This window comes from Lepidochelys kempii, chromosome 11, assembly GCF_965140265.1.
Source record: "Lepidochelys kempii isolate rLepKem1 chromosome 11, rLepKem1.hap2, whole genome shotgun sequence".
NCBI lineage: Eukaryota > Metazoa > Chordata > Testudines > Cheloniidae > Lepidochelys > Lepidochelys kempii.
Genome location: NC_133266.1, coordinates 13,989,976 through 14,007,409, shown reverse-complemented (window position 1 = coordinate 14,007,409; position 17,434 = coordinate 13,989,976). Strand labels below are relative to the sequence as shown.

Here is a 17,434-nt window from a genome sequence, read left to right as displayed (position 1 = left end):
TGTAAAAAAGTTCATTCCCTTCTGTTGTAAACTCCTTCTTGAGGGGCTATACAGGCAAATGTCACATTGGACACCTCAGGAGCAGGGGAGCTGAGTGGGGCTGTGGTTGGCTAGTTCTGAGTGAGAGCTTGACTTTGTGACCCTTCGTTCTGACATGAGCTGGGAGAATCTTAATGGTAGGCCAGCTGGCAAATATCTGAAGCCAACAATAGTGATTTGGTGAGATGGCTGAAGTAAGGAGCCCAACTACATGGGCCCAGTGTTCCCTCTAATTTTTCCCACCCGTATGCGGAAAGAATTTTGTTATGTGCACTAATCTGGAGGTGCTGTGTGATACATCACCTTCACATTGGTGCACATAACAAAATTCATGTGGTGGGTGTGGGGCCGAGGGGTTCAGAGTGTGGGAGGGGGCTCAGAGCTGGGGCAGAGGGTTGGGTGCCGGGGGTGAGGGCTCCGGCTGTGGGTGCTGGCTCTGGAGTGGGGCCTGGGATGAGGGGTTTGGGGTGCAGGAGGGTGCTCTGGGGCTATGGCAGGGAGAGAGGACGCCTCCCAGCTCTCCCTGGGCTGGGGGGAAGAGGTGCCTTGCCCCCGCCGTGGGAGCTCTGGGGCTGCAGGATTGGCACCCTTCACCCGGCCCCCAGCAGGACCACTCCGGAGTGAGGCCGCACCACACCACCCCGGCCGTGCCTGGGTCTCAACCTGCTGCGGGTGGGTGCGAGGACTGCTCTGGCCGTGCCGTGCCTGGGCCCAGTTCGGCTGCGGGAGGTCTGGGCCGCAGGCTCACTGACTTGGGGCCTGGGGGAGGGGCACCCTGGAAGGAGCCTCCAGAGGTCATCAAGTCCAGCCCCCTGTGCTGAGGCAGGGCGAAGAAAACCTAGACCATCTCTCATAGATATTGTCTAACCTGCTCTTAAAAACCTCCAGTGATGGGGATTCCACAACCTCCCTTGGAAACCCATTCCAGGCCTTAACTATCCTTATAGTTAGAAAGTTTCCCCTAATATTTAAGCTAAATTTATCTTACTGCCAATTAAGCTGATTACTTCTTGCCTTAGCTTCAGTGGACATGGGGAACAAGTGATCACAATCCTGTTTATAACAACTCTTAACATATCAGGTCCCTCCTCAGTCGTCTTTTCTCAAGACTAAATGTGCCCAGTTTTTTTAACCTTCCCTCATAGGTCAGGTTGTCTAAACCTTTTATCATTTGTGTTGCTCTCCTCTGGACTCTTGCCATATCTGTCTCTGTCCACATCTTTCTTAAAGTATGGTGCCCAGACCTGGACACAGTGTTCCAGCTGAGGCCTCATCAGGACCTAGTAGAGTTGGATAATTACCTCCCATGTCTTACATATGATCTTCTTCTTCAGGCATCCCAGAGTGATATTAGCCTTTTTTGCAACTGCATCATGTTGACTCATATTCAATTTGTGATTCACTCTAACCCCCAGATCCTTTTCAACAGTACTACCACCTAGCCAGTTAGTCTCCATTTTGCAGTTGTGCATTTGATTTTGTTTCCTAAGTGAAATACTTTGCACTTGTCTTTATTTAATGTAATCTTATTAATTTTAGACTAGTTCTACCGTTGGTCTAGGACATTTTGAATTCTAATCCTGTCCTCCAAAGTGCTTGCATCCCTGCCAGCTTGGTGTCATCAGCAAATGTTATTCGCATACTCTCTGCTCCATTATCGAATCCATTAATGAAAATGTTGAATAGTACCGGACTCCAGACTGACCCCTGCAGCGCCCCATTAGATACATCTTCCTAGTCTGACAATGAGCCATTGATAACTACTCTTTGAGTATGCTCTTTCAACCAGTTATGTACCCATCTTATGATAGTTTCATCTAGACCACATTTCCCTAGTTTGCTTATGAGAATGTCATGTGGGTGAAGTCCCTGGAGTCAGTCCGTTCAGATCAGTAAAACTTCACTGGCATGACAAGCTATGCAAGTGCTGACAAAGTATAAGGACTTTCTCAGGCCTGTCAGGTGTTGGTGTGACCCACCAAGCATAAAGGCGGGCTGTCAGCTCCTTCTGAGAGGGTGGCTTCCCTGCTTGTCTGGCTACACTGACCCCTGGCTGGAATGAAAATTATGTCCAGCTGGTGGAGGTGGCAGGTGGTGAATGAGAACAGCAGCAGTTGCTGGCACTGAGAGACAGCCCCTGTCTTTAAGGCCTCCCTGTTCTTCTGGAAGGGATGTGCCCAAGGATTGAAGATGGTGAGCATCACAAATGGGTCCGTTTGCTTACCGTAAATGAAAGGAATCACAGGTGTAGCCATTCATCCTCCTCCTGCCCATACAATGTGCTGGAAGCTGCTCTTCTATTAATAATCACATTGCTTTAGCAAGCCCTCCACCCAGTCACATACCCTGCTTCGGAATTCATGTTTTCCCCTTATTTAGTAACTCTGTTGCACAATCAAAGTCAATCAGTTGGTACAGCCAGAGATAGCACAGCAGGATCCAAAGCATCACAGAAGGAGAGGAGCCAGCAGCTATAGTGAATGTGCAGCAGAGGCTAAGGAAGCAAATCCAATAAATGATCGCTCGTTCATCCTTACTGTGCTCGAAATGTATATTAGAGCCGGGTGAAAGATTCTTCATGAAACATTTTGTCATTTGTTTTGGTTTACACCCTGTTGGAATCATGTCATGAAATTTCCAAATTTTTGATGACATATATTGTAAAAGCTACTTTATAGACAAACTAGCCTCCGAGAAAACCACTTTTGCCAGAAAATTGGCACTTATGAGTGATGGAAGAGGGCCGGCCGCCTGCTTCCAAAAGTCACACATGCTAGTGAGTTGGGATATTGGATTAAACACAGGTGGTGTTGAATTGTAGTCTCTATATATCCATGGCACTTACCTGGTTTGCATTACTGCAGTATCTGAGCACCTTACAATCTTTAATATGTTTCAGAGTAGCAGCCGTGTTAGTCTGTATTCGCAAAAAGAAAAGGAGTACTTGTGGCACCTTAGAGACTAACCAATTTATTTGAGCATAAGCTTTCGTGAGCTACAGCTCACTTCATTGGATGCATACTGTGGAAACTGCAGAAGACATTATATACACAGAGATCATGAAACAATACCTCCTCCCACCCCACTCTCCTGCTGGTAATAGCTTATCTAAAGTGATCACTCACCTTACAATGTGTATGATAATCAAGTTGAGCCATTTCCAGCACAAATCCAGGTTTTCTCACCCTCTGCCCCCCCCCCCCAAACTCACTCTCCTGCTGGTAATAGCTTATCCAAAGTGACCACTCTCTTTTGTATGATAATCAAGGTGGCCCATTTCCAGCACAAATCCAGGTTTTCTCAACCCCCCCCCTTTTTTTTTTCTTAAAACCACACACACAAACTCACTCTCCTGCTGGTAATAGCTTATCCAAAGTGACCACTCTCCTTACAATGTGTATGAAAATCAAGGTGGGCCAATTCCAGCACAAATCCAGGTTTTCTCACCCCACCCCCCACACCCCCACAAAACACACACACACAAACTCACTCTCCTGCTGGTAATAGCTTATCCAAAGTGACCACTCTCCCTACAATGTGCATGATAATCAAGGTGGGCCATTTCCAGCACAAATCCAGGTTTTCTCACTCCCCCCCCCCCGCCAACACACACACAAACTCACTCTCCTGCTGGTAACAGCTCATCCAAACTGACCACTCTCCTTACAATGTGTATGATAATCAAGGTGGGCCATTTCCAGCATAAATCCAAGTTTAACCAGAACGTCTGGGGAGGGGTAGGAAAAAACAAGGGGAAATAGGCTGCCTTGCATAATGACTTAGCCACTCCCAGTCTCTATTTAAGCCTAAATTAATAGTATCCAATTTGCAAATGAATTCCAATTCAGCAGGTTCTCGCTGGAGTCTGGATTTGAAGTTTTTTTGTTGTAAGATAGCGACCTTCATGTCTGTAATTGCGTGACCAGAGAGATTGAAGTGTTCTCCGACTGGTTTATGAATGTTATAATTCTTGACATCTGATTTGTGTCCATTTATTCTTTTACGTAGAGACTGTCCAGTTTGACCAATGTACATGGCAGGGGGGCATTGCTGGCACATGATGGCATATATCACATTGGTGGATGTGCAGGTGAACGAGCCTCTGATAGTGTGGCTGATGTTATTAGGCCCTGTGATGGTGTCCCCTGAATAGATATGTGGGCACAGTTGGCAACGGGCTTTGTTGCAAGGATAGGTTCCTGGGTTAGTGGTTCTGTTGTGTGGTATGTGGTTGTTGGTGAGTATTTGCTTCAGGTTGGGGGCTGTCTGTAGGAAAGGACTGGCCTGTCTCCCAAGATTTGTGAGAGTGTTGGGTCATCCTTCAGGATAGGTTGTAGATCCTTAATAATGCGTTGGAGGGGTTTTAGTTGGGGGCTGAAGGTGAAGGCTAGTGGCATTCTGTTATTTTCTTTGTTAGGCCTGTCCTGCAGTAGGTGACTTCTGGGAACTCTTCTGGCTCTATCAATCTGTTTCTTCACTTCCGCAGGTGGGTACTGTAGTTGTAAGAATGCTTGATAGAGCTCTTGTAGGTGTTTGTCTCTGTCTGAGGGGTTGGAGCAAATGCGGTTGTATCGCAGAGCTTGGCTGTAGACGATGGATCGTGTGGTGTGGTCAGGGTGAAAGCTGGAGGCATGTAGGTAGGAATAGCGGTCAGTAGGTTTCCGGTATAGGGTGGTGTTTATGTGACCATTGTTTATTAGCACTGTAGTGTCCAGGAAGTGGATCTCTTGTGTGGACTGGACCAGGCTGAGGTTGATGGTAGGATGGAAATTGTTGAAATCATGGTGGAATTCTTTTCCATGGGTCCTGATGATGAAGATGTCATCAATATAGCGCAAGTAGAGTAGGGGCGTTAGGGGACGAGAGCTGAGGAAGCGTTGTTCTAAATCAGCCATAAAAATGTTGGCATACTGTGGGGCCATGTGGGTACCCATAGCAGTGCCGCTGATCTGAAGGTATACATTGTCCCCAAATATAAACTAGTTATGGGTAAGGACAAAGTCACAAAGTTCAGCCACCAGGTTAGCCGTGACATTATCGGAGATAGTGTTCTTGACGGCTTGTAGTCCATCTTTGTGTGGAATGTTGATGTAGAGGGCTTCTACATCCATAGTGGCCAGGATGGTGTTATCAGGAAGATCACCGATGGATTGTAGTTTCCTCAGGAAGTCAGTGGTGTCTCGAAAGTAGCTGGGAGTGCTGGTAGCGTAGGGCCTGAGGAGGGAGTCTACATAGCCAGACAATCCTGCTGTCAGGGTGCCAATGCCTGAGATGATGGGGCGCCCAGGATTTCCAGGTTTAAGGATCTTGGGTAGTAGATAGAATATCCGAGGTCGGGGTTCCAGGGGTGTGTCTTTGCAGATTTGATCTTGTGCTTTTTCAGGAAGTTTCTTGAGCAAATGCTGTAGTTGCTTTTGGTAACTCTCAGTGGGATCAGAGGGTAATGGCTTGTAGAAAGTGGTGTTGGAGAGCTGCTGAGCAGCCTCTTGTTCATATTCCGACCTATTCATGATGACAACAGCACCTCCTTTGTCAGCCTTTTTGATTATGATGTCAGAGTTGTTTCTGAGGCTGTGGATGGCATTGTGTTCTGCACGGCTGAGGTTATGGGGCAAGTGATGCTGCTTTTCCACAATTTCAGCCCATGCACGTCGGCGGAAGCACTCTATGTAGAAGTCCAGTCTGCTGTTTTGACCTTCAGGAGGAGTCCACCTAGAATCCTTCTTTTTGTAATGTTGGTAGGGAGGCCTCTGTGGATTAGTATGTTGTTCAGAGGTATTTTGGAAATATTCCTTGAGTCGGAGACATCGAAAATAGGATTCTAGGTCTCCGACTCAAGGAATATTTCCAAAATACCTCTGAACAACATACTAATCCACAGAGGCCTCCCTACCAACATTACAAAAAGAAGGATTCTAGGTGGACTCCTCCTGAAGGTCGAAACAGCAGACTGGACTTCTACATAGAGTGCTATCATGCACATTGTAGGGAGAGTGGTCACTTTGGATGAGCTATTACCAGCAGGAGAGTGAGTTTGTGTATGTATGGGGGTGGGGGGGTGAGAAAACCTGGATTTGTGCTGGAAATGGCCCACCTTGATTATCATGCACATTGTAGGGAGAGTGGTCACTTTGGATAAGCTATTACCAGCAGGAGAGTGAGTTTGTGTGTGTGTGTTTTGGGAGGGGGGGTGAGAAAACCTGGATTTGTGCTGGAAATGGCCCACCTTGATTTTCATACACATTGTAAGGAGAGTGGTCACTTTGGATAAGCTATTACCAGCAGGAGAGTGAGTTTGTGTGTGTGGTTTTTGGAAAAAAAGGGGGGGGTTGAGAAAACCTGGATTTGTGCTGGAAATGGCTCACCTTGATTATCATACACATTATAAAGAGAGTGGTCACTTTGGATGGGCTATTACCAGCTGTAGAGTGAGTTAGGGGGGGGGGGGGGCGGAGGGTGAGAAAACCTAGATTTGTGCTGGAAATGGCCCAACTTGATTATCATACACATTGTAAGGTGAGTGATCACTTTAGATAAGCTATTACCAGCAGGAGAGTGGGGTGGGAGGAGGTATTGTTTCATGGTCTCTGTGTATATAATGTCTTCTGCAGTTTCCACAGTATGCATCCGATGAAGTGAGCTGTAGCTCACGAAAGCTTATGCTCAAATAAATTGGTTAGTCTCTAAGGTGCCACAAGTAATCTTTAATATGTTTATTCTCACAACCAGAGTACCAGATCGCAAGAATAAAATACCAGGACGCATGGGGAGGGGGGTGGGGGGACAGCCACAGCCCCAACTGGAGCTGTGGGGAAGGGGGGGGGGGGCACACAGCCCTAGGAAACTGTGAGGGGGGTGTACAGCCCCTTCTGCAGCCCCTGCCACAAGCCATGGGATGGGCTCATGGCCCTAGCTCCAACCCCCTGGCAGAAGCCACAGGGCAGGGGCACGGGGCCCAAAGGCAGCAATTAGGGGGGCAGGGGAGGGCAGGAGCCCCCCTCCACCCTCCCCCAGAGTTTCGTACAGGAGGTGTAGAAGCTCCCAAGTGGAGCTCTTAACTACAACCCAGCATTAGTGTGAAATGTAAGTTCTGCAGAGGAGAGGTGCTCCTGGGGTAGGGAGTCAGTATTTGGTTTACAAACAGAGGCAGAGTGATTAAGATAAGAAAGGGCTGGTGATTAAATTAAATATATGGAAGTTTAGCCTGTAAAAGAGGAATCCCTCTGTGGAGGGGGGAGAGGGAGGAGGGGTTGTTTTAGGGCATGGCTACACTTGCAGATGTAGAGTGCTGGGAGTTAAACGCTGTGTTACAGTAACTCCCTTCTCTTCATGTGCCAATATATATTTATGCCTGTGTCAGTAATTTCCACTCCATGCATCTGAAGAAGTGGGTTTTTTACCCACAAAAGCTTATGCCCAAATATATCTGTTCGTCTTTAAGATGCCACCGGACTCCTCATTGTTTTTATGGACTTATCACATACACACCAAGTAAACTGTCCAGTGTTCAGTTTTTCTATTTCTGAAAAGAGGCAGCATGTTCTAATCCCTGGCCTGGCTGAGGATGCCAGGAGCTGGCAGCATGTTCTAATACCTGAGCCTGGCTGAGGATGCCAGGAGCTGGGAGCATGTTCTAATACCTGGCCTGGCTCTCCCAATGACCTTCATATGCAAACTCAGCCAAGTTATTTCACTTGGACAAAATCAATCCTGGAGTAAGTGGCAGCCCTTTAAGTTTCTGGGCCAAAATGTCAAATTCAGTGGTGATGAGAACAGGGGTGAAGTGACGTGAAGGTGTAAGTGGTCCAAGCAATGGGGGTAAGTGGTAAAGTGACATGATTTGAACCAATCTGCCATTCAGCGGTTTTGGCAAATGAATGCAGTTTCCTTGCGGAGGAGGGGGAATGCATGTAGCAAGAAAAAGCAACAAAGGCCATGTCTACATTTACAGAAGCACATGGAGTACAGATGCTGCAAGCCAAACTAGCACTAGGAGTGTGGATGGTGAGGCACTGCTTCCTTAGATATACACCCTACCGGCTCTCCATGTGCCCAGGCCCGATACGTGCCCACACAGTGCCTCCCATGGCTACACTGTTAATTTTAGACTGTAGACTGCTATTTTTAGCAGCGTAGCGCCCTGCTGCCAGAGCCTTTCCCCGCCATGACGAAAGGTTCTGGCAGTGGGGAAAGGCTCTGGCAGCTCCCCACTGCTGGAGCCTTTCCCACCTGCAGGGAGGAGCTGCCTCCCCGTACCAGAGCCTTTCATCACTTCATGTAGCTACACACCACAGTGTAGATGCCGCCTGCTTTTCACTGCAGCATGTAGCTACATTTACCCTACATGCTCCTGCAAGTGTAGACAAGGCCTAAAAGGAGGGTGTAAGAGAAATCGGCCCTGCCAGCTTTTTGTACATACTCCTTTTACTTGAAATCCACCCCACTGATCTTCAGGTCCCCTGCTCTGACCTGCTTTGTTTTAGGGTATGTCTACACTGAAAATAAATACACTCGGGTTAAAATAGCAGTGAAGACACAGCAACTCAGCTTTTAACTCAGGTTAGCAGCTTGCGTTCAACCCCAATCTCCTCTATAGGCCTATAGTCCAGCATCTAACCTTAAAGGAGTGAAAAGGTGAATTGCGATTTCTTCACTGCTATTTTAACCGGAGTTAGCTAACCCAAGGTCAGAACACATCTTTTATTTGCAGTGTAGACATACCCTTACATGTTCCTGTTAGTGCCTTCCACCAGTCACTCTCATTTTGCGCACTTACTAAATGTAATTTCAGTGCAAGCTACACTATTGTGTTAACACTCAACATTTAGCCTTCTGTCCCTAAGGAACGATCCTGAAGTCTGTGTTCAACCAAACATCATATGGACTTCAGTGGGAGTTTTACCTGCATACGGGCTGGCCACTTTGGCTTCAAATGCTGCAAAGTGCTAAGCAACTCTTAGCGGTGGTGAGCATTCATTATTCTTATTGAGTTCACCTTGCAGGATCAAACTGCAGGGTCTATCCAGACTGTGCTCTAATATAAGCACAAGGGAGAAGCTAAACATCTTAGTTATAGGATTTTTGAGGAACTGATCAAATTACCACATCAAAAGTATCTGGCAAGTCTAGAAAAATCGAGTTAATCAGAATGCACAGCAGATGGCATAAATTCAGCAGATGAAGTGGAAAGTTCCATATTTCCTCGGTGTCTGTAATCGGACAGGACTCTAGGTTACTATAAAAAATTCACCATGGAGAATCCAAAGAGTTACACTGAAGATGAAATTTCGAGTGATAGCAAAATGTTCACCATGTCAGACAAGATTAGGTTTGCTTCATCTGCTACCACCACATTTGAACTATATGGTAAAGTACTTTATTGCTTAATTAAATTGATTGATAAGTGTTTAGGCTGATCTATGAAGAAAATAGCTGATCTATTTGCATTTCATATGCAATGCCTTTCTACTGTGACTTTTGCTCCTAAATGTATCTGAACATTAATGAAGAGATGTATCTGGGACATATCTCTTCCAGCCAAAAATGCTGAGGAGATAGTCTCCAGCAAACACTAACCATTTTTTCTTCCAGTGGTTTTTAAATAACCCAAATACATTTCCATTGTGTAAAATTTCAATGCCTAAAATATTTCAGATATTCAAATCACCAAAAGCTAACTGAAAATGTAAATTTATGAATTGCAGGTGAATATAAAAACACTGTTGCTGACTCAAAACAATTCTATTGTAACATTAATGAAGATGATGCTCTTTTTAATCATTATGACTCAGCATCATACACTTTGCAAAACTCAATTAAGGGCACCTGGCATGGGCCACTGTCAGAAGACAGGATCCTGGACTAGATGGACCTTTGGTCTAACTCAGTATGGCCGTTCTTATGTTCTTATGTTCTAAGTTTGCCTTGACTTACAGCCTGTACAATCCTAGCACTCACTGCATGAAATTCTTGTTTCACTAAGAGTTTGTAGATTTTTGACAGGATCATGCGCTTCTGGATCTTTCAGTGTGTGCATATGGGGACAGAAGAGCTGTTTTGAAGAACAATTCTTTGAAAGTTTGATTTAAAAAAAAAATATTGTAGCTTCTAAGTGAAAGCTTTCGAATTATAGCCCTTTCACAGGAATTCCTCCCCTTTTAGTACCAACAGAGTGCTCCTACTGTAACTCTGTGTACAGTACCTTCTATCACAGGAATCTTCCTGATCTTATGTTCTTATGCTGCCAGAGCCTTTCCCCACCACAGTGAAAGACTTTAGCAGTGGGGAAAGGCTCTGGCAGGGGGAGGCAGCGGGGAAAGACTCCAGGAGCTCCCCACTGCCAGACCCTTTTCCTGCTATTTCCCCAGTGCCGGAGCTTTTCACTGTTGCATGTAGCTACACACTGTAGTGTGCATACAGCTTGCTTTTCCCAGCAGAGTGTAGCCACGTGTACCCCACATACCCCTGCAGGTGTAGACAAGGCACGGGTTTCAAGAATGTTACAAATACTTTATTTGCACAGAATTGGCCAAAGAAATGTGTGATTTGAAAGGATGTTTGTCTTGTTTCTGCTGGACTTTAGAACCGCAAAGCAAGAAGAAGCCTTCTGCATGCTGTGTTTGGACTGCACTGGCAATCTACTTAATGATGCTAACTATAGGCCTGGGACTATTGGCGCTAAAAGGTAATTTTCCTAAATAACCATTTACTGTAGCCTTGAAATCCTTGTAATGGTTGGCAACGTGTTTGTGCCTGATGCTTTTGCAATACGCCATCCTAGAGGGTTTCGTGCCTCAATAGGATGAGCCTACTGTACATGCCAGGGGCTCTTTGCATCCCTCCAGTCGCTGCCCTAGCAAGCTCCTGTGTGTCACCCTTCCACCCCTCTATTTCAGGGACTCCCTGCAACCCCCGTTCCCCTATCCCCTTTGCCAGGGGCTCTGTGGGTTCCCCATTTCCCTCTCCCTCAAGTGTCCCCCATTCTCCCATCATGCCAGGGGCTCTGTGTGCCCCCATACCACTATTCCTCATTCTCCTCTTCATTCTCCCCTTCCCCACCATGGCAAGGGCTCCGTGTGCCCCCCATTCCCTCTGCCAGGGGGCTCTTTGAGTCCCTCATGCGTCCCTCCTCCATACCATTGTCTCACATTCCAGAGTGCTTTGTGTGTCCCCCATTCTTCACTTCCCCCTCCTTCCCACCATTCTCATATCTTTTCTTTCTGCCTGGAAGAGTCCCCCTTCGCTCAGCCAGTTAAGATACTGTGATGCTCAGTGCATTATAAATAGACATCCTGGTAGAGTATTTAAGCATTATCCAGCTAAGATCCAAGAGCAATCAATATCACTCCTATAAATGGTTGTTATGCCCATCTGTCACTCAGGGCTGGTTCTGAAAGCATACACACAGAAAGGGTGAGGAGAGTTTTGTGCACGCTCTCTTCTCATGCCAGGAAGCTGATTTCAGTGTTTCAGGGGTATGAGAGATGAGTGCCATGAAGAGCAGAGGAGGATAAGTACACTTTCCTTCAGTTCCTCAGAGAAACTTTTGGAGGACAAGTACATGATCCTGAGCACTCTAAGAATTAAGGCTCCCTCTATTAGAAACTGTTTTTTTTCCCCAGATGCATATTAGATATGTTGCTGTCATATCTGGCCACGTAGCCAGGCATATGTGGCACCTGGATACAATAACGAACGGCATACTAAAAATGCCTGCATAAGTAGATGAGAGCCAATGGCTATGTCTACACTATAAATTAGGGGTGTATTCCCCTGCTTAATGTACTCTCATTGAGCTAGCGTGAGTATAAATAGCAGTGTAGCCAGATTAGCAGCGGAGGCATGGCTGAGCTGTGCCCAGTACGAATGCCCCGGTTTCAGGTAACATTCTACCTGTCATGCAGGAAAGAAGTGTCTGTTTTACAGGAACTCAGGGCCAGTCAATAGAAATTGCCCTATAGAGCAGGAATTTCCCAGGATGATAGAAGGAGCTTGAGAATATTTATTCCATGATGCCTTCCATTTTCCCAGTGTTTAACATGCAGGAGGAAATACGCAAAATCCAAAGAGAAGACAACTCATATATACCAGAGGAACTAGTCAGCCCCTTCTACAATGAAACTCTTCCAGAAAGCAACTTTTATAGAAAGAACACTAGAGGTGAAGAAACATTGATTGAAAGCTTAGAAGAGGAAATCAACACCATTAGGGTCAGCAACCACAATTTACTGATGAGGATGAACAATATCACACTGGCTGCAGGTATCTCTCTGCTTCACCTTATCTTTTTGACTGTCATATTTTGTACATAATCTGAAAGCCTGATGGTGCTGTACAAGGAGTACAAGAGTCAAAGCCTTCTTTAAACAGAAAATGCACAATTCAGTGGTCCCTATGGGAAACTCCAGCTTTCTTCTCTAAGATTGAAGGGTGGTGGCCAGATCCTCAGCTCATCTAAATGGTGTAGCTCCATTAACTTGACATATTATTATGGATGGTCCGGTGGTTAGGGCACTAGCCTTAGGACTGGAGAGACCTGGATTCAGTTCAGTGCTCTGCCACAGGCTTTCTGCATGATCTTGGGCAAGTCACTTAGCCCCTGTGTGCCTCAGTTCCCCATGTGTAAAATGGGGGTGACAGTCCCACCCTGCCTCCCAGGGGTGTGGTGAAGATAAATATGTTAAAGATTGCAAAGTGCAGTGCTTTGAAATCTACCAAGGAAAAGCACGATGTGAGAGATAGCCACTGCTATGAAAATATAATAAATACTTAAGGAGCAACCAGGAACAGGGCCCCATTGTATAAACACAGAGTAGTAAACAGTGGCTGCCACAGAAAATGAATGGAGTTATGATGATCTGTACCAGCTGAGGATCTGGCCCGAAGAATTGGATAAGATTGTGCATAGGGTGGCAGTATGGAGCCCAGGCTGGCATATCCCTTCGGGGTCCCACTTTATTGCAGCTAGAGTTTATTTCCTGGGCTGGAATGGGCGTGGGCTCCCTGTACCCAGTCCCCCCACCCAGGACTCCCACACAATGTTGCTCAGACTTTTTTTTTGAGCCTCTCTAGGACTTCTAGTCTTCCTGCAGGGAGGGTGACATTTTCAACTCAGAGCTAAATTTGTTAACATACTGTTCAATCAACGATTGAGTGCTGACTGTTTAAAAATGCACATCAAATATCCATTTCAGGGCAACTTGGAATCAAAGGAGAACCTGGTCCTCCAGGTAAGTAAATATTTGAGCAATGAACAGCTTCCCCTCGCTTTCATTCCCCCTCCCTTCCCCTGTTCTGTACAGAATCGGAAGTTAGATTTTGGAACCCTATTCAATAAGTCATTTGGGCCCCACTCCTGCAAAGACGTAATTCTACCCTGCATAATTTTACGCACGTGAGTGGTCCCATTGAAGTCAAGCTCCTCCCACACCCCCTTGCATGGCCTGCTGGGAGTCTGGCTTTGATGCAGGGTGTAGTCCCTGTTCTCTGGGTAAGTGGGTGGGGAGAAGCAGGGCGCTAGTAGAATCACAACTCAGTCTCCCCTCTCCGCTGCTGCTTACTAGCCAGGGTAGCTGGGGAGAAGTAAATTGTATTTTATCAAGAGCTTTATCAGTAACTTACTTCCCCCCTTGAATCTGGATGGGACCAAGGGAGGAACTGATGGGAAACGGGTGGGAGCCACAACTGCAGAGAAGTTTCACAGCACCTTTTACTCAGGGTTGAGCCTACAGGCTCAATCTAGTCCACAACGAGTAATACAATATGTCAGTTTTCCTACATGATTAAGGTGTGATCCTACAAAGTGCTGAGCGGCTCCCACATGGCACTAGGGGCCTCAGCCTTTCATAGGATTGCACCCCAAATTGTGGCACTTGTTCTTGCAATAGAATAGCTGCATAAGGTCCTCGTGCATTTCCCATTGAAAACCACGGAAATACATCCACTGACTTCAGTGGGAGTTGGATTGGGCCCACTGACTTGATGGGGGGGGGGGGATTGCACATGCTCAGGATCAAGCCCTAAAACTCCCCAGATGTGAAGGTTACTTCTCCTAGTTGGATTCACAAGCCATTTTAAGAGACACCCAGCTTCCCTTTTCTGACATTGACTTTCTGTTCCTCAATCTTTCCAAGACTTATACTTCAAACTGGTGTCCAACTAGTGCAGGGGTCGGCAACCTATGGCACGTGTGCCAAAGACGGCCCGCGAGCCGATTTTTAATGGCACGCTGCTGCCTGCCGGGTCCCAGCCGCCGGCCCCACTCAGCCCGCTGCCGAACCCAGGCTGGGACCCCGGCAGGCAGCAGAGTGCCATTAAAAATCCTACCTGCCCCAGTCCGCTCTTCTCCGCCCCCCCACGGGGGCAGGGTGAAGAAGCTTGGTCCCCTCCCCTGCCTTTTCCCCCAGCATGCTGGGTTCCTGCCCCTCCTCCTCTCCCTCCCAGCCGCCAATCAGCTGATGGCCCCTGTGAGGGAGGGGGAGAAGCGGAGCCGCAGCGCGCTCGCTGCTCCGGGGAGGAGGTGGAGAAGAGGTGGGGATGGGGCCTTGGGGAAGGGGGTGGAATCAGGGCATACCCTCTCCAGCCCCCTGCCGTGAGCCGCTCTGGGCAGGGGGCTGGGACCATCCCCATGACCCTAGCCCACATCCCCAGCCCTCTGCCCTGACCCCTGCATGACCCCATGACCCCAGCCCTGACTCCAGCACCCCCCACACATGCCCAGCCCCCCACACCTCATGCCCTGACACCTGCACCCACCTCACACACCTACAGCCCCCTGCCCTGACTCCTGCACCCCCCACACCTCATGCCCTGACTCTTGCACCCCCCACATTTCCACCCCCACCCAGAGCACCAAACGGGAGCCCCTTTACCCCCCGCCCCATTCCCACCTGCACACCTTGCACCAAATGGGAGCTGCCCGGGTAAGCACTCCACACCCAAATCTCCTGCCCCAACCCTGAGCCCCCTCTCTCATTCTATCTCCTGGACAGACTCTGCACCCTAACCCCCAGCCTGCTCCTTCCCCCCCAGCCCTGTGCTCAGTGCACTCCCATCCTCAGCTCAATGCAGAGAGAGAGGAAGAGAATGGGCTAGAACCAGGGAGAAGGTAGGTACCCACTGTATGTGGGCAGGGCCAGGATCCCAGACCAGCAGCGGGCTGAGAGGGGCCGGCAGCCGGGACCCTGGCTGGCAGGAGCCAGCGGACGGAACCCCAGACCGGCAGCGGGCTGAGTGGCAGCGGGCTGAGCTGCTCAGCCCACTGCTAGTCTGGGGTTCTGGCTGCTGGCCCCTGGCCAGGGGTCCCAGCCGCAGGCCCTGCTCAGCCTGCTGCCGGCCTAGGTGAATGGAACCCCAGGCTGGCAGTGGGCTGAGCGGGCCGGCGGCGTAAGATCAGCATTTTAATTTAATTTTAAATGAAGCTTCTTAAACATTTTGAAAATCTTGTTTACTTTACATACGACAATAGTTTAGTTATATAATATATAGACTTATAGAGAGAGACCTTCTAAAAAACATAAAAATATATGTCTGGCACTCAAAACCGTAAATTAAAGTGAATAAATGAAGACTCGGCACACCACTTCTGAAAGGTTGCCGACCCCCGAACTAGTGCATACAATTTCAGTCTTTTTTCTTAGCCACGTTATCTCAGCCTGCCTAAAATGAAGGCTTTATTCTGTTCAATTCTGGTGCCAAGGGGGAGAAAGGAAGTCAAGGTGAAAAGGATTTCAAGTTTTCAAGTGCTTACTCCTGTTTTTTACTCTATCACCCAAAGGATGTTGGTTACATGCTGAAATATACACAAGGCCAGATTCTCATTGGGTGTAAATTAGCATCATTCAATTGCACTCAATGGAGCTATGTCATCTAACACTCATCTGAGGATCTGGTCCTAGTTATGGTCAAATCCTGGTCCCATTACAACCAATGGACATTTTATTATTCAATTCCGTGAGCCATAGCCCTTAGTTTACACTTGTTCATTATGCCATCAAATCCATCTTCTAGGAGGAAAAGGTGAGAAGGGAGACATGGGTCTACGAGGACCAGCTGGAAGCAAAGGAGAACCAGGGTCAAAGGGTAAGCAAATAACATAAAACTCAGAGAGGGGTGGGGACATATTTAACAATGTAGACAAGCAGAGGAGAACAAAAGTGGATGTATTTGTATTTTAGGTATTGGATTTCCTGGGGAGAAAGGAGAGAAGGGTAAGCCATGGAAATGAACCCTCCCTTGCATCATAAGAACAAATAGAAATAAAAACGCCCTGATTCTCAGACTTCCCATTGGCACTTTGATTTTGGTGCCTAAATATGGATTGAGATACCCCGTGTTAAGCACTTTGGATGTGAGCATTTTGGCCACTGTATTTAAACCTGAAATGTTTTTTAAGCACATGCTTCCAACTGCAGACTCGGAGAGATGTGAACGCATCCAGTGGCAGATTAGCCACTGGGCCAATGGGGCCCATGCCCCGGGGCCCTGGCCAATTGGGGCAACAGGAAAAATGGGCACCCCCTCGCACCCAACCTGTACCACCCACTCAGCACTCCTGCCAGGGAGTGGGGGAAGCCCCCAGGACCCAACCCTGCTCCCTGGCAGGAGTACAGGGGGAGAATGAGCCACTTGCTCTGGCCCAGGGCCCCACAGAACTGTAATCTGCCTCTGAACACATCCCACTCATTGTTGAGGAATGTCCTTTATAACCCCTGTGATAGTCTCTGACTTTCACCCCATTCACTTGTAGAAAACAAGTAGATAGGTGTGATGAGCTTCCGTAGCTGCAGGTTTTGTGTGTGTCTTGTAGTTAGTTTACTTGTTTGGGAGCTGTGGTTTCAGTCTTCACAAAAGAATTGATGTTAATTTTTTTTGTCAATTCAATTTCAAGGTAATCCTGGAGAAGAGGGTGCTGGAGGTGCTCAGAAAGGGGAGAAAGGTTCATCTGGAAAGGATGGAACTCCAGGTACTGAGTTACTTACCTTTACAGCCCTGCACAAATGTTATCGTACATAATGCTCAATCCACATATTTCCTTTGATATTTTTAGGGATACCCGGAAGAGTAGGAGCTCCAGGTGCCAAGGGAGAAGCAGGTAAGGAAGTATTAGTAGCAGCACCTCCTAACAAGTAAATGAAGAGCTAAGCAAAGAACTGAATACCCAAAGTTCAGTAAAACCAGAACACGCAGCAACAATCAGAGTGATTTATATGGGTTTTTTATGGGTCATAAGTAGTAACTGGAGGGTAACTTAACTTTCTGTGTCAAAGATGACATTCCTACTGATAGAGCCACACTGATACAACATAATTTGATCAGCCACTGCTCTATAAGATTCACACTAAAATGTGTATGTTGTAATCAACATACAATCCAGTTGTCCTGTGTGTCTTGTTCC

The 17,434-nt window shown here is 47.3% G+C and overlaps 1 protein-coding gene across 7 annotated transcripts in view; it reads left to right on the top strand.

Moving 5' to 3' along the window:
- The window catches only part of MARCO (macrophage receptor with collagenous structure), a 334,342-nt gene that overhangs the window by 302,653 nt on the left and 14,255 nt on the right, over nt 1–17,434 (top strand). For 6 of the 7 annotated variants that reach the window (XM_073305239.1, XM_073305235.1, XM_073305238.1 and 3 more), the window contains 7 exons: nt 10,622–10,723; nt 12,070–12,300; nt 13,233–13,268; nt 16,048–16,119; nt 16,215–16,247; nt 16,928–17,002; nt 17,087–17,131. In XM_073305239.1, the coding sequence (XP_073161340.1) occupies nt 10,684–10,723; nt 12,070–12,300; nt 13,233–13,268; nt 16,048–16,119; nt 16,215–16,247; nt 16,928–17,002; nt 17,087–17,131 (532 nt within the window). In that variant the 5' untranslated portion in view covers nt 10,622–10,683. Of the gene's footprint in view, nt 1–9,290; nt 9,406–10,621; nt 10,724–12,069; nt 12,301–13,232; nt 13,269–16,047; nt 16,120–16,214; nt 16,248–16,927; nt 17,003–17,086; nt 17,132–17,434 lie in introns of those variants that run through there. The other variant, XM_073305234.1, reaches the window with a different exon arrangement.